At 42.2% G+C, this 25,120-nt stretch overlaps 1 protein-coding gene across 1 annotated transcript; it reads right to left on the bottom strand.

Moving 5' to 3' along the window:
* Positions 1 to 1,653: 1,653 nt before the first annotated feature.
* Positions 1,654 to 23,615, bottom strand: AMD1 (adenosylmethionine decarboxylase 1). The gene is made up of 9 exons (XM_015137572.3): positions 23,187 to 23,615; positions 9,902 to 9,988; positions 8,440 to 8,566; positions 7,057 to 7,159; positions 5,153 to 5,195; positions 4,909 to 5,053; positions 4,526 to 4,618; positions 4,277 to 4,432; positions 1,654 to 3,871 (listed from the first exon to the last, which is right to left on the bottom strand). The coding sequence occupies exons 1-9, from the start codon at positions 23,294 to 23,296 to the stop codon at positions 3,731 to 3,733; spliced, it is 1,005 nt and encodes a 334-aa protein (XP_014993058.1). The 5' UTR covers positions 23,297 to 23,615; the 3' UTR covers positions 1,654 to 3,730.
* Positions 23,616 to 25,120: the final 1,505 nt, after the last annotated feature.

The raw sequence follows: 25,120 nt of genomic DNA, 5'->3' as shown, positions 1-25,120 counted from the left end.
ACATACCTCTAGCTTTGTTTCTAATTTCACCATAGGGTTCTGTTGAGAATCCAGGAAAACTGGTGGCTATTGCACAAGTCATGATTTTTGTTTTTGAGACAGGGTTTCACTTTTGCTCGGGCTGGAGTACAGTGGTGTGATCACAGCTCATTACAGTCTCAACTTCCTTTTATTTATTGTAGAGACAGGGTCTTGCTATGTCGCTCAGGCTGGCCTCAAACTCCTGGGCTCAAGCAATCCTACCACCTCAGCCTCCCAAACTTTTGGGATTACAGGTGTCCAGCCATGGCGCCCAGTCTAAAGTTGTTTTGGAATAAGAATTTGGACACTTGACCAGGCACAGTGGCTCACGCCTGTAATTCTAACACTCTGGGAGGCAAAGGTGGGCGGGCGTATTGCTTGAGGTCAGGAGTTCAAGAACAGCCTGGCCAACAGGGTAAAACTTTGTCTCTGCTAAAAACACAAAAATTTGCTGGGTGTGGTGGCACGTCCCTGTAATCCGTTATTGGGGTGACTGAGGCACGACATCACTTGAACCTGGGAGGTGGAGGTTGCAGTGAGCCTAGATCGCACCACTGCATCCAGCCTGGGTGACAGAGCAAGAACGTCTTTAAAAAAAAGAAAAAAAAATTTTTTTTGGTCACTTGCCATCATTCAAGGCACTAGCACAGAGGCCTGCGGGAGGGCCCTAAGGGAAGAAAATCAGAAAATTCAAACAAACTAATGGAAATGTTTTAGGAAATCACAGGACAGTCTCTGAAAGCAGGAAAGGATGGAATCCAAATTAGGAGCACCTCTTCTATTATGACAAGAGGAAGGGCAAAGTGGATGAGATTATAAAGCCTGAAGCCCAGAACCCAACAAATCCATCACAATTGTCCATCCAGGAGAATAAAATAATATAACATTTCCACTTATGTGTCTATGATGGAAACTTGATGACTGCTTACTAATGAACCCCCAAATTCACTCACCTGTTTTTGGCAAATGAATTTTGTGAATTACATATTGCACAGATACGTAATATTTTGCTTTTCTAGGAACACCATCTGTTTTTAATGAAAATTGAGGAAATATTTTCTAACTGAAGCATATTCTGAGAAAGATCAGAATATACATTTTCATAACATTTTCAGCTTATTACATATTTGTCTGTAGAACTAAAATGTTGCCAAATAAAGAAAATGGCAAAGCCAAGTGTGATGGCAGAAGCCTGCAGTCCCAGCTACCTGGGAAGCTGCAGCAGGACTGCTTGAGCCTAGGAGTTCAAGGAAGCAGTATGCTATGACCGCACCTGTGAACAGCCACCGCACTCCACCCTGGACAACAGAACAAGACCCTAAGTTAAAAAAGGAAATGATCACGCTTATACATTTTTTCTACTTAACAGAAATAACCATGAATGAAATAAGGAAACTTATAGTTTGATCATCCTCAACCAATGTTTTAAGAGTCTAGTCTATAATAAAGATTGGGACCTAACACTTTTAAACTTTTCTCTAACTCCAAACTCATAAATACACATTGTTATATTGATTTTAAACTTTTCTCTAACTCCAAACTCATACACACACATTGTTATATTGCTTTTAAACTTCAGATATAGAGTATTTGGTCAAGTAGCCTCCTTTAAAAAACAGGGCAACAGAAAAGTTTCTGAATGTCACTAGACAATTAAACTTTTATTGAAGCGTAAATTGTGGTACAGAAATACATTTCAATTGATTTAAGTCCAACACCAGTGAAAGGAGAAATTATGGCACCAAAACTTTCCCTCTTCTATCAAACCATGATTTATATTATGATTCAATCTACATTTCTCTTTTCTAGGCTTTGTCCCATACAAATTTGTGCAGTTTTTCAACATTAGAATTCTTAATTCTATTAGGAAAAAAAACAAAACAAACAAAAAAAAACCCACAGACCTCAAGTCAACAAATCTATTGGGATACTGTTTACAAACAAAGTCCACCTTAAGCATTGGTCCTTAAAACAGAGCTCCTCAAAATATTAGGTGCTGTGCTCATTACAGAATCAAACTTACACACTGACTGAAAACTTCAATGAAATTTTCAATCAACCACATGCTTCAAATAAAAGTCAAACAGTGTTCCAACCACTTGATTTCAAACCAAGTAGATTTTAGGTTTAGAAACACTAAAAAAAGGTGTTTCATTTATAAATACGGAAGGAACAAAAACATCACTGCATCAATCCAGAAATTATCAAAATATTTAGAGGACAAGAAATATAAAATTTAGTCAACTTTGCTGTTTTCTCAGTTCCTTAAAATCCCAGAGTATCTGCAAATATAGCTAAAAGGTACCAACTCTTGAAAGCCTATATTACTAGTCATTTCTCATTGAGTATTTTGGAATTTTATTTATGTTCTACTTATTTATTCATGTATTCTACTTTATGATGTTTATCTGAATAATCTGGACAAATTCTCATTCTGGGCAGTCATTCATTTCATCCTATGAATGCCATGGTGAGGGAAACACCGTAGGTTAGAGGTACAGATGAAGTCAGAACACACATGCATCACAGTCACAGAACTTTAAGTCACAAGATGGAAAAGACATTGATTCTGCTTTGGATCAAAGTTTATAGAACACTACTTAATGGAAACTAGTGGAAATGGCTGCTAAAGGAAAAGTTAAGGTGAATGATCCAAGCTGACTTGATTTACTGAATCCAGAACAAAATTATGCTAAATCTCTCTGGTAATTAACTAAATAAAAAATCATTTTATACTACTACTTAGTAGGTTAGTAAAGGCGTGCTACTCATTAGACGCTAATCTCATTTACTGAGGAACACAGAATTGTATGTTTTCCACAGTTCAGCCAGTACACCCTAATCTCAATCTACAACTCTGGGTCTTCCCTGCTAATCAACTATTTTTCCAAAAGAGCACATTACAATAAAAGAGAGGCTAAATTCCCATGCCCTTTAAATATTAAGCCCAGGGACCATCTCCTCCATTCCCCATCTGGGGTATAGAATTAGTATATATAAACCCACAGTGTTAACAGTGTATTGCTTTATTTGGGGTCTTGGGGGAGACACCAGGGAGAGGGAAGAAATCAAAGGACTATAAATGCAGGGTCCAATAATGTTAAAATAGTAAATATGCAAAATGAGTAACTGGAATCATTTTCTTAAGGACTCAACCCATAGAAGAAAAACTTTAATTGCTGTTTCAAAAAACATCAGTATGAAGTAGAAATTGGTTTCAATAACATTAGTAAAGAATATGTTCTAGAAAGTGGAGGTAACTGGATGTAAAATTCTGGCAGCAATTTAATAGAACAGTCCCAGAGGGTTAGGCTGAGGCCAACACCTAATGAGGACGAAAGCCTTGTCTGTGGGGAATTTTGGATGATACTTGGAGAAATATTACACTGTGCATAAACCAAATTGAGTTGCTTTCACAAGTGTTGTAAAGTTTCATATAGTAAAAGGTTTTTTCTACATGCACTTCAATTTCACAGCAAGAGTGGCAGAGAATACCTAAACACAGAAGAGAGCATTCATGCAAGATATCTAACTCCTTGATATAATAATGCATACAATTCAAAATGATTACACTATCATTACATCTAGGGCTTTCTGCAACTACACAGTGGTGGTTATGGAAAGCACTGCCCCCAGCATCGACATCTAGAAAGCATCCACCACCTTCTACATGTGTTCTCTTTTTGCGTTTTTTCTTCATTTTTCTTAATCAACTCTGCTGTTGTTGCTGCTTCTTAGCAAAACTGGTAAAAACAAAATTGTAATCATTGAACATAGCACTCTGGCAATCAAGACGCTTAAAACCTTCAATCTTCTGAGGCGAAGCAAGCACTGTGCGACATTTAGAACTCTGGGGGAAAAAATTAAATAACCATTAGTGTTTGCAATCCAGAGAAGTGTTTTCAACCAAAACAGTTAAGTGACAGACTTTTATCTTAATGAAACTAAGGCATTTGAGTTATTTTAGCTGCCTTCTTATGTGCTGGAGGGACCAGGGCTTCTTATGGTTCCTCCCACCAGGCCTGTCAATAGCAAGACAGAAGGAACCCATCAATTTGGCTAGATAGAAAACAAGGACTGATATAGGTCTAATGAAACAAAGCTTCTCAGCTACCAGTAACCTCAAACAGTATTACTTCTGGATATCTGAGTGGCTGGTATATGTGCTATCTTAGAATACATCTTAGGCCTCAGTCTCATTTCCTTTAGATTTTAAAAACCAAATTACCTGATTAAAAATAAAATATAAAATTACCTGATTAACAAACAAGGTGGTCACAAATTTTCCTGGCTTGAAGACTTCTACAACTTTCCTGATCAGGTCATCATAGGAGGTCTGACTTAAGTTTGTTTCAAAGCTAACATAAGAAAATTCTGGTTCTGGAGTGATGTGAATAGTCCAATAAGTTCCCTGAGAGAAACAGTTCACAGTGTTAAGAATGGAAAGACTATTACATATTTAAATATTTAAATAATTATTTAAGCAATACATATAACTACTCACATCCGATTTCATTCCATTCATTGAATACCCACAAGGATTGAACATTGTGGCATCAATGACAGAACCTGGTATCAGGTCACGAATTCCACTCTCCTGGGGGGAAAAAAGACCGAGTTTAACAAAGGTTTGACAAATAAACTTCAAATGAGTTCAAAATTTAGTCCTAGGATGGGAGGAGGGAGAGGACCAGGAAAAGTAACTAACTGGTGCTAGGCTTAACCCTTGGGTGACGAAATACTCTGTACGACAAACCCCCATGACACAAGTTTACCGACGTAACAAACTTGCACTTGTAACCCTGAACTTAAAAGTTAAAGAATGAAAAATAAAATTTAGTCCCCATGCAGAAGAATCCAGCAACAATTATTACTAAAAATGCTTACACGAGTGACATCCTTTGCAGTAACACCATCTTTCATGTAGAACTGGTCCATAACTGCTGGGTCAAGCTCACTCATCAGAATTTCCAAGGTTTGATCTGGCTGACTGATTACCCGACTCTCTGGGAAATCCAGAGTATATAAGTACCTAAATAAAAGTTTAAAATGTTCCTAAAAATGACAATTGGCAGTTTAAATTAAATCTTACATAGGACAACAAAAATCCACAAAATTGTACTAAACATACCAACAGTCAGAATTCATACGTCCCATACAGTATGCTGCTCCATCTGTTGAGGGAAAAGAACACAAAATAAATATAACACATCCATTTAATAGGATGGTTTGTTACTACCCTTCCATAATAAGCAGAATGATACTATTTGCCACTTATTAGAAATGTCATCCATGAGTGGACCGGGCATAGTAGCTCATGCCTATAATCCCACCCCTTCTGGGGGAGGCCGAGGTGGGCAAATCACTTGAGGTCAGGAGTTCGAGACCAGCCTGGCCAACATGATGAAACCCCGTTGCTACTAAAAATACAAAAATTAGCTGGGCGTGTTGGCACACGCCTATAATCCCAGCTACTTGGGAGGCTGAGGCAGGAGAACTGCTTGAATCCGGGAGGTGGAAGTTGCAGTGAGCCAAGATCATGCAACTCCACTCCAGCCTGGGCGACAGAGTGACACACTGTCTCAAGAAAAAAGAAGAAATGTCATCAGTGAAAGGAAAGGAAACAGTAGGTGAATTCCCAGATAAGGAGAATCGACTGACTTGGTGGATATTTGCACCAAACACCCAACACTCTGATTAGCCTGATTTGGTTTCATATTAGTAGATGTGCTAAGTTCGATTTTCATGCTTGTAAGCGACTTTTGCAAAGTTACTAAATTATCTTAGGTTTTCAGCCTTATCTAGGAAGTAAGGATGTTATCAGATAACCTTTAGTTCCCTGACCTCTATAAATAAAAGCTTAGTAAAAGGATGAAAGAAACCCTTACCAATTTCATTCAGGAAACACTACTTTACACTGTGCAATTTTAAAAAGGAAGGTCAATTATTATATAAAATGCTGGAGCAGAGCACTAGGCATTTTTCTGGAGGGAATCATATAACCTTGTTCATATTGTCAAAGGACATTATGATCTATAGGTTAAGAACCACTGAGGCTAGAGGACTGCTACAGGCCAGGAGTTTAAGACCAGCCTAGGCAACATAGCGAGACTCTATCTCTATTAAAAATTTAATAAAAATTAGCTGGGTGCTTGAACTCAAGAGTTTGACATTGCAGTGAACTATAATGATGCCAATGCTCTCCAGCCTGGAAGACAGAATGAGAGTTTGTCTCAAACAAACAAAAACGCAAAAAGAACCAGAGTGAGACACAAAATAGAGTGACTGGCCAGATGAAGATGAACTCTCTCTATGCTATATGAAAAACCAGAGGTGGCAGGTGATCAATTCTACATTTTAAAATTCCATCCGTTAAACACCACTGATTTATGACGCACAATTATTTTTACAAGTGCATGTGTATACATAATTTGTAATAAACTATCTGTTCATCTCTCTTGACTAAAAATATTTTATCTGATATTTTAATGCTCTTTATAAATTCTGCATATTTTGAATTACAGGTTATATAAAGATCACTACTGTACTCCTAAAACACCCAAGTCAAAGTAAATACGGATCAGGTGCAGTAACTCACACCTGTAATCCTAGCACTTTGGGAAATCAGGCAGGTGGAACCCTTGAGTCCAGGAGTTCAAGACCGGCTTGGGCAAACATGGCAAAACCTTGTCTCTACTAAAAATTAAAAAAAAAAAAAAAATTATATATATATATATAGTGCCAGGTGTGGTGGTGTGCACCTGTAGCCCCAGCTACTTGGGAGGCTGAGGTGGGAGGACCACTTGAGCCTGGGATGTTGAGGCTGCAGTGAGCTATGATCACACCACCGTACCAGCATGGGTGACAGAATGAGACCCCCGTCTAAAACAAACCAAAAAATCCATAAGGAAAGCAAATATGAGTGTATGTAGAGTGCTGTATCTGCATACATATGCTCTCATATAGAAAGATCTCTGAAAGGTTGCACTTTCTATCTTTAAGAAGATAACAGGTTTAGATTTTATTTAAACTTACTTGGGAAAATTGCATTAAGAAACTCTATTTCTTCCTGGAAATTCCGGTGTGGGTACCCTTGGTGAGAAGGCTTCATGAAATTCTTACGAGAATAAAAGAAGCTCTTTATTAAAAAAGAAAAAAAAAAAAAAGATAACTTTTAGCTGTAGAATTCTATCACTTTTTGAAGCTAATCAACTATTTCCCACATACTAAAACTCGGCAAAATCAAAACTCAAATATTTTAGCTGGGCATGGTAACATATGTCTGTAGGTTCTGCTATTGGGAGGGTGAGGCAGGAGGATCACTTGGTCCAGGAGTCCAGCCTGTACAACATACTGAGGCTCCATCTCTCCCTCTTTTTTTTTTTTTAAAAAAAGCCCAGTCTAGGCATGATGGGTCATAACAACTATTAACACCAAGTATATTCCTTTCTAGAACAGTAGTTTCTAAACTGGGCTTATTAATAGTCATGTAAGCAAAAATTTGGGGGAAATAACATACTAGTTTTAAGCATCAGTGATCCAAGTTAAGCACACATTGCTTTAGATTTCTTACAAGGATCAATTCACAACAAAAAAAACTGTACTGAGTACTAATGACAATCCATCCTTTCCTTATGAAGTTAAAGATTAAAACTCAGGCCGGGTGCAGTGACTCACGCCTGCAATCCCAGAACTTTAGGAGGCTAAGGCGGGTGGATCACCTGAGGTCAGGAGTTATGAGACCAGCCTGGCCAACATAATGAAACACCGTCTCTACTAAAAATACAAAAAATTTAGCTGGGCGTGGTGGTGGGCGCCTGTAATCCCAGCTACTTGGGAGGCTGAGGCAGGAGAATCGCTTGAACCTGGGAGGTGCAGATTGCAGTGAGCTGAGATTGTGCCATTGCACTCCAGCCTGGGAAACTAGAGCGAAACTCCATCTCAAAAAAATAAAAAATAAAATAAAATGTGACAACCACTAATCAGAAAATTATACTCTAGGTAAAAACACTTTAGTTATTGAAGAGTATGAGAATTTAACTCAATACTGACTGTTGCTCTTTGACCTTACTCATTATAAAGACTGGAAAATTTCGGTAATGACATTTTGCTTTTCCTTCTTTTCTTACCATTTCTCTATTATTATAAGTAACCATGTTAAGAAATTAACTACTGGAAGTGTCTGGCTTCTTCATTTCTTTCTCCCACTTGAATTTCATCCTAACTCATTCTCTGCTTCTTTCATATTTTCTGCTGTTCTTGAGAATCAGATCTCTTTCTAAGGTATGAACACCTTACCACGTGTTTACATGCATTGTAACAAAGGCAGTAAGTATATACATTTATTTACTTTGCATATTACAGGATAAGAACTCTAACATTTATGCCTGAAAAAATATTTAAAAGTTTGCTACTTACTTGAATTGAGTCAAACCCACTGTAATCCCTAGCAAGCTTCAACAGGGGAACCAGTGCTTTCAGCAAGAGGGTGGTACCACATGTCTTCAAAATGAAACGTCTCTTGGAGACAAACATGCTACTCTCACTGCAGTTGAAAAAAGTCACAATATTATAACAATACTAATATACTACTGAGGGTGCAATCAACCAATTTAATTATTTACAATTTTGGCTAGTATTTTTAAATATTAGGATCTCAAGGAAGCAAGTTACACACTACAGTATTCTTTTTTTCTAGTATACAAAACATCCCCAGGGCTTGGCACATGGTAAGCATTTTCATAAACATTAGTATATTTATAATATAAACTTAGTTTTAAAAAAAAAAGAGAGACGCCAGGCATGGTGGCTCACACCTGTAATCCCAGCACTTTAGGAGGCCGAGGTGGGTGGATCACGAGGTCAGGAGTTCAAGACCAGCCTGACCAAGATGGCGAAACCCCGTCTCTACTAAAAATACAAAAATTAGCCAAGCATGGTGGCAGGTGCCTGTAATACCAGCTACTTGGGAGGCTGAGGCAAGAGAATTGCTTGAACCTGGGCGGCAGAGGTTGCAGTGAGATGAGATTGCACCACTGGACTTCAGCCTGGACAGAGTGAGACTCCGTCTCAGGGGGTAAAAAAGACAAAAAGAAAGAAAGAAAGAAAAAAAAAAAAAACAAGGGTGGGGGGGCTGTTTAGTCCAGTATCTCCCTGCAAGGTCCATCACAATATATACACAATATATACTATAAGCATTCATTCAAAGTATTTATTGAATAAATTAACTCTGCAACTATAAAAAAGGTGATGAGCTTTTATATACCAATTAGACAACTGTATTTGTATAGCAAAGCTAACCTTCCCTTTGCCTGAACTTCTGATTAAGAGGTACTTCTTTCTTAAGTGGGAGGAAAAGATGGCAACCACCTTGAACTATCCGGTGAGGCTTCAAAACCTACATCCTAGAAACATCCATGTTACACTAAACGTTTCCTTTTATACCATATTCTTAAAAATAATGTATAAAAAAGGCGGAGTGCAGTGGCTCACATGTATAATCCCAGCACTTTGGGAGGCCGAGGCGGGTGGATCACCTGAGGTCAGCAGTTCAAGACCAGCCTGGCCAACATGATGAAACCCCGTCGCTACTAAAAATACAAAAATTAGCCATGTGTGATGGAGGGTGCCTGTAATCCCAGCTACTCAGGAGGCTTAGGCAGGAAAATTGCTTGAACCAGGGAGGCGGCGGTTGCAGTGAGCTGAGATCACGCCACCGCACTCCAGCCTGGGTGACTGAGTGAAACTAAGTCTCAAAAAACCAAACCAAACAAAAAAAACCCAGAACTACAACTGAGAGGAACTTACTGTTTCACATTATGATTAGGACTGAAATGAGCTAACACTTGTTTCAACCTAGCACTTGTTTCACAGGACTTACCTGAGTACATAAGCTTCCTGCTTGTCAGTTTTTGTCACACTTATGATTGAACATTGCACATCCTTCAAAAGTACGTCCCACTCAGATCTATCATTTAACAAAAAAAATTATGATTAATCCACAACAGTACCCACCTACTCATAAAAATTACAAAGCTCACACTTTTTCCCACGAAGAGACCACATTTTTAATTAATATTGTACACCAACATTTAGTTTCTTTCAAAATAATCTACATTGACATATCCAGATAAATGACAGGTATATTATGCTATATATGAAAAAAAAAAGGTCATTATACTATGTATTTACAAATTACTAAAAGAAAAATAGGCAAAAAAATGTTCAAAGGTCCATAAACCAAGGTAAACCATTAACTCAATGATTATAGAAATTCAATGGGATACTCTGTCTCTAAAATGTGCAGATTTTTAACCTTAAGAAACACTTCAAAAAAAGAGCATAATTTTACCAATCTAATTGGCATAGAGATTTAAAAGCCTAACTGTCTGGACAGAGTGAGTGATGTTACCCTTATAGCACTTACAAAAAACTGGAATTACTTTGCCAATCATAAGCACACCTAGAAGACTTTGGGAATACTACACAGCTCTCCAAATGCAATGAGAAAGCCCATTTAGCAGGAAATGTGTAGTACAAGCAACCATAGCAATGGAGGTCATATGGACATGAAGAAACTAGTCTTAATTTGCCTGAGATAGAATTAGGAAAGTATTGATTCTTTCATCAGTGTGCCCATTATAAAAAGACAATGTAATTCCATGGAACAGCTTAACAAGACCAGATATTATTATTATTATTATTATTATTATTTTTTTTTTTTTTTTTTTTTGAGACGGAGTCTCGCTCTGTCGCCCAGGCTGGAGTGCAGTGGCCGGATCTCAGCTCACTGCAAGCTCTGCCTCCCGGGTTCACGCCATTCTCCTGCCTCAGCCTCCCGAGTAGCTGGGACTACAGGCGCCCACCACCTTGCCCGGCTATTTTTTTGTATTTTTTTAGTAGAGACGGGGTTTCACCGTGTTAGCCAGGATGGTCTCGATCTCCTGACCTCGTGATCCACCCATCTCGGCCTCCCAAAGTGCTGGGATTACAGGCTTGAGCCACCGCGCCCGGCCAGATATTATTATTTTTTGAGACAGGGTCTCACTCTGTCGCCCAGGCTGGAGTGCAGTGGTGCAATCACAGCTCACTTCAACCTTGACCTCCCAGGCTCAAGCAATTTTCTTGCCTCAGTCTCTCAGGTAACCAGAACCACAAGCATGTGCCACCATGCCCAGTTGTTTGCCAGAAATATTTTCTAGGCCGGGCACGGTGGCTCACACCTGTAATCCCAGCACTTTGGGAGGCCAAGGCAGGTGGATCACTTGAGGTCAGGAGTTTGAGACCACGTGTGGTGGTGGGTGCTTATAATCTCAGCTACTCAGGAGGCTGATTGAGGCAGGAGAATCGCCTGTAATCCTAGCACTTTGGGATTGGGATGGCTTAAGCTCAGGAGTTTGAGACCAACCTGGGCGATAGAGCAATACCCTAGGTCTTTAAAAAAAAGAAGAAAAATTTTTAAGCCCCATGATATCTGATAGGCCATTGCTCTATAACTCACAAAAATGGCAAATCTTTTTTTTTTTTTTTTTTTTGAGACTGAGTCTTGCTCTACCACCCAGGCTGGAGTCTAGTGGCAAGATCTCTGTTCACTGCAACCTCCACCTCCCAAGCAGCTGGGATTACAGGCACGCACCACCACGCCTGGCTAATTTTAATTTTTGTATTTTTAGTGGCGACAGGGTTTCACCATGTTGGCCAGGCTGGTCTCGTACTACTGACCTCAGGTGATCCGCCTGCCTCGGCCTCCCAAAGTGCTAGGATTACAGGCGTGAGCCAATGTGCCCAGCTGGCAAATCATTTGTTAACCAGATAAGAACGTCTGAGTGAAATCCAACAGCAAAATGTTTTACTTGTTTGTATTAAAAAGCAACCACAATACCAAACAAGCCTGGTAGAATTTTGTGTGTGTCTCACCATTTTGCTATAAGAAACTGTTACTGACCCATCTGTGTACCAATACCCATCCAAAAATATTTAATGTGTTAGGCTTGCTAATGATTACAGAGCTTTCCTGTATTTGACTATAACATGACTAAACAACTTTTTAAAGAGAGCTATTAAAAAAAATTAAGGTTCTTTTAAGAAGGTGCTAACAATTTGTTCATATATGCAAAGAATACATATGCGGGACATATACTGTGACAACCCTTGAAATTACCCCTGGCTGGTGTGGTGGCACACGCCTGTAATCTCAGCTACTCAGGAGGCTGAGGCAGAAGAATCACTTGAAGGTGGAGGGTGCAGTGAGCTGACATCTTGTCACTGCATACCAGCCCGGGAAACAGAGGGAGACTCCGTCTCAAAAACAAAAAACAAAAAAAAACTTGGCCAGGCACAGTGGCTCACGCCTGTAATCCCAGCACTCTGGGGGGCCGAGGCGCGTGGATAACCTGAGGTCAGGAGTTTGAGATCAGCCTGGCCAACGTGTTGAAACCCCGTCTCTATTAAAAATACAAAAATTAGTTGGGTGTGGTGGCGGGCGCCTATAATCCCAGCTACTCCAGAGGCTGAGGCAGGAGACTGAACACGGAGATGGAGGTTGCAGTGAGCCGCGATCACACCACTGCATTCCAGCCTGGGCGATAAAAGTGAAACTCCATCTCAAAAAAATAAACAAATTTTACTCGTGGGAATGAAATCCTGCTTCACTTGACTAAGATAAATTTACAAAATCCTTGCAAAAATTATCTACTATTAAGACTCCCATTCCTGAATATGAAGGTAAATAAAAATACCAACTATGATTTAAGTATTTGAAGCATTAAAATTTCAGATTTTTAAAGAGCTTATCTAATTCAGGTCCATCAATAATGCTACCTGCTTAAGTCATCACCTACTGACTTCCCACTATAACTTACCACTCTTGCACATGTTCTTTTTTACCCACTGGATGCACTAACAAATCCCACTCTCCCTTTCTCAGTTATACTCACCATTTCTATTAAGACTTTTAACAACAGGGTCCCTGGCTGAACCAAACAATGTAACAATCTTTTCCTTTCTTATTTTTGTTTTCTCTTTTTTAAAAGGCTGTTGTGGTCAGGCACTGTGGTTCAGAGAGGCCAAGAAGGAAGGATCACAAGGCCAGAAGTTCAACACCAGCCTGGGCAACACAGCAATAGCCAGTCTCTTAAAAAGAAAAAAGGCAGCTGGGAGTGGTGGTGTAGGCCTGTAGTCCCAGCTACTCAGTAGGCTGATGTGGGAAGTTTGCTTGAGCCCAGGAGGTGGAGGGTGCAATGAACCATGATTACACCACTACACTCCAACCAGGGCAACAAAGCAAGACTCTCTGTTAAAATAAAAAGTATTCACCCTTACAACTTGTAGCACAGATACTTTAAAATCGTGGTCCGGCCGGGCGCGGTGGCTCAAGCCTGTAATCCCAGCACTTTGGGAGGCCGAGACGGGCGGATCACGAGGTCAGGAGATCGAGACCATCCTGGCTAACACAGTGAAACCCCGTCTCTACTAAAAAATACAAAAAACTAGCCGGGCGAGGTGGCGGGCGCCTGTAGTCCCAGCTACTCGGGAGGCTGAGGCAGGAGAACGGGCGTGAACCCGGGAGGCGGAGCTTGCAGTGAGCTGAGATCTGGCCACTGCACTCCAGCCTGGGCGACAGAGCGGGACTCCGTCTCAAAAAAAAAAAAAAAAAAAAAAAAAAAATCGTGGTCCATGTCACCTTGAGGTTGGTGTCTGCTGTTTTTTCCTTCGAGATGTTAAGATTTTCCTGGTTTTGGGTATGTCAACTAATTTAGGGTTGCATCCTGGATATTTTGACATGTTACATCATTCTAGGTCTTGATTTTTAAAAACGTTTAGCAGACAATCTGGTTTGGTTCAGGCTTCAAGTTTTTACTCAACATTTGTAGGTTGTGTTATGGTTCCAATGTCAGGCTCGTTATGAACTCCTTTGCTATGCTATTTGCATCTGTCCCACTTATTTGCCACCCAATAGCCAGGCTGGCCCTGGGGAGGCAGTCTATCCTGTATTTTAGTTTTCAAACCTCTGATGTGCTGTTTAGGGTCAGATCCATGCAAAATGGCTAAGGAACGTTCATATAAAACTTCATAGGTTTACTTTTCTTCAACTCTCCATAATCTCTCTGACAATGCCTGACTCACATAGGGAATAGGGGAAGGACTCTTCTTCATCCACTATCTATAAAAACAGGGCTTTGGCCAGGCGTGAGGGTTCACGCCTGTAATCGCAGCACTTTGGGAGGCCAAGGCAGGCGGATCACGAGGTCAGGAGATGGAGACCATCCTGGCTATACGGTGAACTCCTGTCTCTACCAAAACCACAAAAAATTAGCCGGGTGTGGTGGCGGGCACCTGTAGTCCTAGCTACTCCGGAGGCTGTGGCAGGAGAATAGCGTGGAGGCAGAAGAACTGTGTGAACCTAGGAGATGGAGCTTGCAAGTGAGCTGAGATCGCGCCACTGCACTCCAGCCTGGGCAACAGAGCAAGACTCTGTCTCAAAAACAAACAAACAAAAAAACGATTCCCTTCTCTTGTCGTTTTAGGTATCTGCCTAACTGCCACAGCTGCTAAAGGCCTACAAGGGGGTTGGGGCAGAACAAAAAAAAACAAAAGCAAAAAAGAGATTTCCTCCACTCTGACTCAAAGGGGCCTCTCTTTCTTTCTTTGCAGACCAGAACTAGAGAGCCTTTCTTGGAACTATTTTTGCCTGCCCGTACTGTTCAGTTTTGGGTTTCTGGCAAGCCCAGGAGAAATCAGCGAGGAGATACCAAAGGGGGAAAAAAACAGGAAATTAGTGGTTCAGTGGAATTTAAAGTTCTGGCTTTCTTCTCCATTTCACCTGCTAAAATTTACTTCTTAGAGTCCTTGGATAGCTGCTCAACAAGGCATTCTGTCCAGGGTTTATTAATTGCATTTTAATAAAAGAAGACAGTATAGCATGTTTCTTCTGTAATGGCAGAAAGAAATAACCTTTTGTTTTTTGAGCCAGTCTCACTGTCACCCAGGCTGGAGAACAATGGCACAATCACAGCTCACTGGAGCCTTGGCCTCCCAGACTCAAAGAGATCCTCCCTTCTCAGCCTCCCAAGTAGCTGGGACCACAGGCATGTATCACTACACCTTACTAATATATTTTTAAATTTTTTGTAGAGATGAGGTCTCCCTATATTGCCCAGGTTTGTCTCAAATTTCTGGGCTTATGAAATCCTCCCACCCCAGCCTCCCAAAGTGCTAGGATTATAGGCACGTGCCAACCCATCTGGCTTCAAAATGCTCTTATACTCATTCATCAACAGTTAATAAAATTCTCCAACCAAACCTTTCCTCAACTAATAGTAATGCTCCACTAGTCAGAATTTTTCAATCATAGTATCAAAGAAAGCAATTACTTTAAGCACCCTAGGACAAACAGTTAAACTGTCTATCAACCTAGTGATGATAAAGGCATCTTACCAGAGTTGCCAGGCTCAAGAAAAATAAATCAGAGGGCAAGATAGATGAAAGAAAAATGAAGAAGTCAATACAATGCTATATGTGTACATAAAAGAGGTGAAAAACTGCAACAGCTGAAAATTTCAGCACAAATTATTTCTATCATATTTCTGTGGGAAAAAATGGCCTGCTTTTGTAAATAAAGCTCTACTGGAACCTAGCCACACCCATTCATTTATACATTGACTATGGTTATTTTCTCCCTATAAGGGCAGAGATGAGTAGTTGCGACAGACTGTCTGCCTTGCAAAATTTAAAATTTACTCTCTAGCCCTTTACAGAAAGTTTGCTGACTCTCGTTTTGGAGGGAAGGTTTTCAGTGGTCTGCTTTCTGATCAAATTAACGATGGAAAAGACAAAGTGCTTTATACAGTCGACAGAGCCATTTTCTAAATCAGGTTGCAGTGAGCCAAGATCACGCCACCGCACTCCAGTCTGGGTGACACAGTGAGACTGTCTCAAAAGAAAAAAAAAAAAGATAGCATTAAGCTAGAATGTTTTATCAGGCTCAGCAGTGGTGGTGGTCTCATCTCTGCTTCATTCCCAGGCATACTACGCACTGAGACTTTGAAACACTAGTCTATTATAAACTGTTTACAAAACTCATCTATATTTGGCAATTCTTATAGAGTTCAATAAATCAAATTGATGGATATAAAGCAGAATCGAGAGACAGAGAAGCAAGACAGCTAGATAATTTTGGGATTTATTCACATTACAGATCACATAATACTGATCTAGTCATTAGAAATTATTATAAAGCTATTCAAGCACACAATTTTTTTTTTTTTTGAGATGGAGTCTTGTTCTGTCACTTAGGCTGGAGTGCAATGGCACGCTATCAACTCACTGCAAACTCCACCTCCCAGGTTCAAGCAAGTCTCTTGCCCCAGCCTCCTGGGTAGTTGGGATTACAGGCATCTGCCACCATGCACGGCTAATTTATTTTTGTATTTTCAGTAGAGAAGGCGTTTCACCATGTTGGCCAGGCTGGTCTCGAACTCCTGACCTCAAGCGATCCACCCACCTCAGCCTCCCAAAGTGCTGGGATTTGGGATTACAGGCATGTGCACATAGCTCAAAGCACACAATTCTTAGGTGCTTATAAAACACAAAGAAATATGTAGATTGAGTATTTCCTGATTTGAATTCCTTTTTCTCATCTTAAATGCCACTGCTGGCAGGGCGCGGTGGCTCAAGCCTGTAATCCCAGCACTTTGGGAGGCCGAGGCAGGCGGATCACGAGGTCAGGAGATCGAGCCCATCCTGGCTAACACGGTGAAACCCCGTCTCTATTAAAAAATACAAAAAACTAGACGGGCGAGGTGGCGGGCGCCTGTAGTCCCAGCTACTCAGGAGGCTGAGGCAGGAGAATGGCGTGAACCCGGGAGGCGGAGCTTGCAGTGAGCCGAGATCCAGCCACTGCACTCCAGCCTGGGCAACAGAGCGAGACTCCGTCTCAAAAAAAAAAAAAAAAGCCACTTCTTTGATCTAATTCAGTGGTTCTCAACTTGTGATTATTTTGTCACCCAGGAGACATGTGGCAACATTTGGAGACTTTTTTTTTTTTTTTTTTAATCACAACTGCGGTGGTAGTGGTGTTGCCAGCATGTAGAGGACAGAGGCCAGGGATGCTGCTACACACGGTATAATTAACAGGATAGTCACTGACACCAGTGAATTATCTGAACCAAAATGTCAAGAATGCTGAAGTTGAGACACCCTAATTTCACTTAAAGAGTAGGTACTAAAATATTAAATATAATCAGAGATCATGATAAATGATCCCAAAGAAATAATGTTCTATATTAATAACAGCACATAAATTGTATGTCTGAAAAACAACACTTTAGTGGCATGCCACATTTTATATTTAAAATGTTTTCTTAGAGGCCGAGATCTAATAAAAATAGAACTTAGGAATGTTTACAGGGACAAGATTATTATAACAAGACTTCTCTATGCCTGATTAAATGCATTTTGGGAGCCCAAGGCAGGCGGATCACTTGAGGTCAGGAGTTCAAGACCAGCCTGACCAACATAACAAAACCCCATCTCTACTAAAAAATACCAAAATTAGCCAGGTGTGGTGGCACAGACCTGTAGTCCCAGCTACTCGGGAGGCTGAGGCAGGAGAATCGCTTGAACCCAGGAGGCGGAGGTTGCAGTGTGCCAATATCACACCACTGCACTCTAGCCTGGGAGACAGCAAGATAAGCTGTCTCAAAACAAGAAGTAAATGAGGTCAAGTATCTTGAACAAGAGTCCCAAGACTACATAACAGGGAAAAACAGTCTCTTCCACAAATGGTGCTGGGAAAAAGGGATGTCCACATGCAAACAAAATTAAGTTGGACTCTTACCTTACATCATAAACAAAAATTAACTAAAAATGGAACAAGGACCTAAACATTAAGAGGAAATAAAACTCCTAGAAGAATACATAGAGTAAACGCTTCAGGCATTACATTTGACAATGATTTCTTGGATATGACATACAACAAAATCAAAAACAGACAAATGGAGCTTGAAAACCTAAAATGTAAAAATTTCTATACATCAAAAGAAATGAGTGAAAAGACAACCTACAGAATAAAATACTTGCAAGTCACCTCATAAGGGGTCAATATCCAAAATAAAAGAAACACCTACACACAACTCAACAACAAAAAAAAAGTGATTAAAAAAAGGACAAAGGGACCAGGGCGATGGCTTAATCACTTGGAAGTCAGGAGTTCAAGACCAGCCTGGTCAACATGGCAAAACCCTGTCTTTTACTAAAAACACAAAAATTAGCCAGGCATGGTGGCGCATACCTGTAGTACCAGCTATTAGGGAGGCTGAGACAGTAGAATCGCTTGAACCTGGGAGGAGGAGGTTACAATGAGCTGAGATGTGACCACTGCACTCCAGCCTGGGTGACTGAGAGTGTCAAAAAAAAAAAAAAAAGACAAAGGACTTAAATATAGAAGGAACCCATTAGTGCAGGGTTATGCTCTAATCACCTGAAAAATGACTACATAGATCCTATTCCCATATCCAGTTAGGTCAGACACTTTCTGAGGATGATGCCTGGAAATTTTTATTTGAAAAGCTTCCAGGTCATTAGATTACTCATTACTTTCTAATGTAAAACTAGCTAGTTTCAGAGTTCAGGTAATTTATCCAAAGTCACTGCAGCTTCCCAATTCTGAGCTTACCTCATATTTTTAGGTCTGTTTTAGAGACTCTCATTACAGTACATTCATCAGGGTGCCTCTACCCCAGGTAGTAAGCAGTCTTTAGGTCAAAGGCATCCTAAAACCGTATTATTCTTGAGTAAAGCTAGACTGACCAGAAGTTAGATTCTGAGGATGCCTTCCTGGGGCAGTGAATTCAGATACCCTGAGAAATAAGCCTCCTCCTTTTGTTCAAAGATATGAACCTAGAATGCAGCCACGCTATTATAATCACATTATTGTTTCTCTGTCTCAAATTTTTACCCCAAATCGGGATACTCCTCTCAGTTTTCTACTTTCAACATGCGCTTCTTAAAGATACATGGTTTGTAAACAACAGTTGAAATCTTTTCGTTGTTGTTGAGACAGGGTTTCACTCTGTCACCCAGATGGAGCGCACTGGTGCAATCTCATTTTGCTGCAGCCTCAATCCCCCAATGGCTCAAAAAATCCTCCCATCTCAGCCTCCTGGGTGGCTGGGACTGCAGACACGCACCAGGATGGACCAGCATGCCCAGATAATTTTTTTTTGTAGAGTCAGGATTTCACTATGTTGCCCAGACTGGTCTCAAACTCCTTGGCCTCTCTCAGAGTGCTGGGATTAGACATGAGCCACCAAGCCCAGCCCCGAAATATTTTTGAAACTGCTGGGAGGAATGTAACGAGAAGCTTAATTCTTTAGTAGGAAGCATTTTTACCCTGAAACATTACACTAAAAGGTTTTTTGGCAATGGGTTGTAAATTCCTGCAATGTAAATTATTGATAGTGCGATAATACTGCATAATGACGTAGTCAAAGAAGGCATGAGTTTGGGGAAAGTTAAGCTGAGGTATGACTATCTTTGCAACTGCCCCAATCCTTTACTAAAAATTATGTTTTAGTTTATAAAATCTGAGTAAAGCACAGAATAGGATTTCCAGTCCTGAAAAAATCACTTTTCTCAGCAAAATTTTCTATTTTCTAACAGATTTCCTCCTTACTACTCTCATCCTCCCTAAAGCTGCCATTTCTTATAAAAGGCTTTTGTTTGTTACAGCACTTTGATTCAACAACTAAACCATTTTTAAATGGTCACTGATTTTTATTCAACATCCCTAAAATCTGAAAAATTAAAGAAAACTGCAGGTTACCCCTAAGAAACTGCCTCTCCCTTAATTGTCCTTTATTCATCTGGGTACACCTGGTCTGCTGCTTTTCTCCAACAGTAGTGTTTAACCCAAGCTATATCATACAAGATTTTTCTTTGTTAAATTTCTCAGTATTACATAATTTGTTCACTTATTAAGATAAATTATCTTAAATGATCTACAAGAGGAAAGCAGTGTTTAGTAAAAAGGTGTATATTCAGAAAGGATTCCAGCTTAACTTGGCATTAAAGCTTGCACTGATGAGCCAAGTTTGTTTAAAGTGAATTCTATTCCCTCACACCATACACAAAATCAATTCCAGATGGATTGCAGATCTAAATATGAAAGGTAAATATCGTGTAGGAGAAAAAAATATTTCAGACTTTGGGATGAGCAAACTGAGGGAAGTATGTCGTTTCCCAGAAGAATGTGTGAAAAAGGTTGGATATTTTCTCCCTTGAATTATGTAGAACACTCCAGTGAAACCATCTGGGCCTAGATGATTGACTGATTCAAGTTATTTAGGTGCTGTTCTAGGACTATTTTAGGTTCTCTATTTCTTCTTGCGTTAGTTTTGGAAAGCTATTTTTCCAGGAGTTTTTTCTCCCTAATATCTTTATCTTGTTATCCTTGTCTTTAGCATCAACACTAATGCTCTCTTTGGATATTTAAGCCTCTCACTCTCTTAATCCTTTCTATGTCCGTATGTTTATTATGCTTTATAAACAAATTTGTTTAATTCAGCCTGTTCGTCTTTTAACCCACTTTTAGTTTATTCGCATCTTAATGGAGCCCAAGAGGTCAAGGCTGCAGTGAGCCATGATCGTGCCACTACACTCCAGCCTGGGCTATAGAGGGATCCTGTCTTTAGTACTGCATATAAAATATTAACCTATTTATTCTTCACAACTTCCATGAGCTATATGCCCTTATTGTCTCCATTTTAAAGATGAGGAAACAGCTCACACAGCTATTAAATGCTGTTTGAATTCAAATCTTGTTATTCCAGAGGCTATGCATTTAATCATGTCATTTGAGTAAAACGCGTCATGCTTTATTCTTCTAGATAACCGATTATCCTTCCCTAGGGTCTCTGGGACTGGGCCCATGTCCCTACAGACCAGACTCCATCGACGATACTCTCTTTGCTAGGCTGTTGATTTTAGGTGATTCAACGAACACCTACTATTTCAAGCTTTTTTAACATCCCGGTAAATAACCTAACCAGTTGAGTGGTCGCTGAAAAATGTTCCTACGAAGGTTACCAGGGGACCTTAGTTAAATCAATAGATTTTTCCGTTCTTGCTTAACTTGCTTTATCTACAACAATTACAATGTGGCAGTATACTACCAGTAGTTGTTCAATGAATGTTACATGCCCACAAAATGGATGGCACTAAATCATGAACTCTACAGGGAATATTTTGTCCTTCAAAGTTCAACTTTGGCCATGATTTTAAGAGCCACACTGGAGCAGTAAAACATTTTGGGCTGATCAAAGTACAAAGTAAAAGGGATTCTTAAACATTTAAAGAAAGCAGGCTGCTTTGTTAAAAGCCTCTTCCCCCTCTCCACTTTGACTCAGGAAGCTCTAAACAGCCAAACCGCCAAGAACTTGGGGGCGAACAAAACCTTCTTCCCTTTATTAAGAACATGTACTTACTATTATTTAAGGGCTCAAACATTTAAAAAGCCAAAGTGACAATTTCTGCTATTCGTTTTCTAGAACTGTTCTTACCCATCAGTTCTTCCTTGCCAAGATTTTGTAGGTTAATTATCCTGATCACAATCGTTTTTACCACACACCTATCACAAATACCAGCCTTCTCATTTGTGAAATGAAGGAAATACTAAGCTTCTCCATGACCAAAGTCCGCTTCCTATAATCTGCATGTGAGCCTGGCACGTAGTAAGCGCTATAGACATTTTTAAGTGTCACACGAAGCTTGAAAAATGAGATGTGTGACATATTAGCTATCACTAGTAGCTTTTTTCTACAACGGAATCGTTCAAGATATACTGCTAGAAACTGGGTTTCCCATCGTGCCTTAAAGTCTCGGTAGCACGTGTCTGCCTGGATTCCCTTTTCCAGTTGCTTTTTGTCAAGGGACAGCTCCGAGATTAGCTAACATTCCTAAAACGCCCATTGGCCCACACCCTGGGGCCAGGCTCTGAGTCGGGCCCAGGAGCCCATTGGTCGCCGCCTCTCAATGAAGCTGGCCACGCCGGTTACTCCGTAGCACGGCCACTCTAGCCGCACTTGTGCGCAGAGGAGCCGGGGATCCGGTGGCAGGGCCTAGGAAGGCCATGGGTGGCCACCGGTGCGACCGCTGCCGGGAACAAGGCCCAAGCATCCACGGGATCTCTGGGCTTTTATTTAAGTATGGATTTCCACAGCAATACCAACTAACACGCCTCCTCGGCGCAGTCAGCCCAAGTATGTCTCGCGTGACGGCCGGCAGTAGGAGTGGGCCCCAGATTCCTTTGCTCAAGCTTAAGGCATTAGAGGCATTATGTCCTGGGGCAGGCGGGCCTCCCGCCACCCGCACCTCTCCCGCCGGCTCCGTGGCAGGTTACACAACCCAAGGTCAAGAGACTGGGGAGCAGCCCTCGGCGGGCTCAGCGGCCGTGTCGAGGGCGGCCCCGGGGACTGCTCCGTTTGCCCAGCCGCCCCGAAAAGGCTCTGGCGCAGAGCACGTTAGGGCAGCGGTGGGGCCCCGCCACTGCGACACAACTGCTCCCGCCCAATCCCCGCCGCCCGAGCGCCACAGGCTGCCCGCGGCCACCGCGGGTGGGAGGCCTGTTCGCCAGCCCCTCAGACAAGGCCGGGAGGGCCCCTCCTGTCCGCGCCCGCGGCAAGAACGAGCGCCGCTCCCGCCCTCCCTTCCCCGAAGCGGGCACGCCCGAATTAGCGCCTGACTAAGCCCGCCGAGCCACACCTGCCGGAGGCAACCCGCGCAGGCGCCCCCGACCCCCACCTGAGGCCCCTGCCGCCAACTACTACGGAGAGGAACGTCGGGAGGCGCGGGCCGCAAAACCACCCCGGGCCGCGCCTCCCGCCGCCCAGCGCGGGACTTTACCTGAGCACGCGGCCGCGCCGGCCTCCTCCCCTCCCCCAGGACAGTGCCAGGCGCGGCAACCACCGCGGGAGAAGCCGGCTCCGGCCCGCGTGGACACGGCCGCTCTCCCCCAAACCGCGAACCTTCCAAGGCCGCCGAAGCGACCCCCGGCCGCAGACCTGCCCCCACCTGAAGGCGGAGGGAACTCGGGCCCCACCCGTGGCTGGTGCCTCGGCGGCGGCGACAGTCCCCAGGCCCGGATGTCAGCGAGCGCCCCGGGGACCCACCTTGGGATAGTGCGAAGATCCCCAGATCCTTGGTTTGCCTCGGGCTGCTGCCGGGAGAACCAAACCTCCAGCAGCTTCTCGGTCCCTTCGAAAAAATGTGCAGCTTCCATCACCGTGAGACTAGCGAACAACCAACAACCACAGAAAATCAACTAAATTAAACCTCTTCTCCCGCCGCTGCCGCCGCCGCTGCGGATTGTTCCAGCTGTGTTACTAAAGTTCAGGTTCCTTTTTTTTTGCTATAATTTTATATTAACTTTTTTTAAAAAAAGGACTAATAAAATTTTCCCGGCTTTGTGTGAGCGAAAGTTGAACGTAAGTCTTTTGGAAATAGAGGCAGATACAGTTCAGTCTCTTGTAGTCCGCTGCTTTCCCGTTAGAGAGAGTAGAGCGAGCGCTAGCTAATGTCGCCGGCCATACTGTGTAAGCGAGAGCGCTGCGTGAGCACCGCGCTTATATATCCCGGCTCCCCCAAAAGACCAGGAAGTGACGCATCGTCCCACCTCCACGGCCCATAGCTGCCGCCGCCTGTCAATCACTAGCGGCCGAGTGGCGGCTGGCTGGCCGAGGGCCTGGCGGAGAGCGCGGGGAGCTGCCCCCTGCGCTGCGGCTCGGGCTCTGGCCGGCTGTTGAGTGGTAGTCTTTACTGTGATGTCCAGCTGGGGACTGGAAACCTCGGGTCGAATGCAGAGTGGGTGGGGAGAGCGGGAACCGAATGAGGAAAGGCTGTGCAGAGCTGTTTAGGAAAAAAAATGATTAGCAGAAAACATGGGTGGGTCCTTAGCGGTGTTGGCGGGGTTCAGCGGGGACGGTGGCCAGCGCTGGGTTGGCGTGGTGCTTTCAATCTTGTGCAGTTCACCGCGACTGCTGAGGTACTTGGCCATTCTTTAAAGTGTGTTTTCCCAAGGCGAACGCAGCCAGGCGTTAAAACTAAACATTTGTCCGTGACGCGCACGTTGCCAGGGGTCGAATTAGAAGGCGCTTTAATTCTGCTCACGCCTTGGCTGACGTGCGAATGAATGCAGTCCTCGGCTGGTTTATACAATAGCCAGAAGCATTGTCTTCTCATTTCAGAAGAGAAAAGCAACGTGGCGCCCAGCCTTGGAGGGCTCCGGCTCTACCCACCTCCCGCCGTGTGGCTCGCCATGCCTCCGAATTGACTGAGCACAGCAGCCGCCGGGAAACACTGGCAACTCCGTTGCTCCATTAGCTCAACTGGTGGGAATTTATTCAGCAAAACTACTTCTAGAAACTGAATGTGTTAAATATAATCTGAAATTTGATCATGTTTTTCTTTGAATTTTATCAAGCTGATGTATTAATTGATGGAGGTTCTCCTTACCCCCCAAAATTTACAGTGCTATCTTCTCATGTGCTTAAGAAGGATTTACCTGGCAATTAATATCACACGGATTCCAGAGCTATCACTGGTGGTAATTTAACGAACTATCAGTCTAATATTTTATAAATATTAAGTGTAAAATAGTCGTCAAGCCACGGTCAAACAGTTTAACCTCAGATGGCAAAATTGTGGTAACAAAGTTATGACTTTTACTTGGAAATATGGGAGGAAAAAACCCAAGCTGACATAAAAATTGCTATTGTCGCAAGACAAAAAGACTTTTCGCTATCTTCCTTAGAAAAAAACTTTCCCCAAAGTGAAGTAAGATGATGTCAGCATGAAAAATCCACTGAAAAAGACATGGTTTGGGTTTGCACTCTAGATACCCTGCAGAATAGCACTTGTCTTACAAGAACATGGATTCACATGTCTCCGTGAAACCTGTTGAAAGAAGCTATGTTGTGAGCTAGGTACATACACTACTCTTGCCATGTTTTTTTTGTTTGTTTGTTTGAGACGGAGTCTCACTCTGTGGCCCAGGCTGGAGTTCAGTGGCGTGATCTCGGCTCACTGCAACCTCTACCTCCTGGGT

The sequence above is a fragment of the Macaca mulatta genome, chromosome 4 (assembly GCF_049350105.2).
Source record: "Macaca mulatta isolate MMU2019108-1 chromosome 4, T2T-MMU8v2.0, whole genome shotgun sequence".
In the NCBI taxonomy this organism is placed as follows: domain Eukaryota; kingdom Metazoa; phylum Chordata; class Mammalia; order Primates; family Cercopithecidae; genus Macaca; species Macaca mulatta.
The sequence above is the reverse complement of the archived record's forward strand: the minus strand, read 5'-3'. Positions and strand labels throughout refer to the sequence as shown.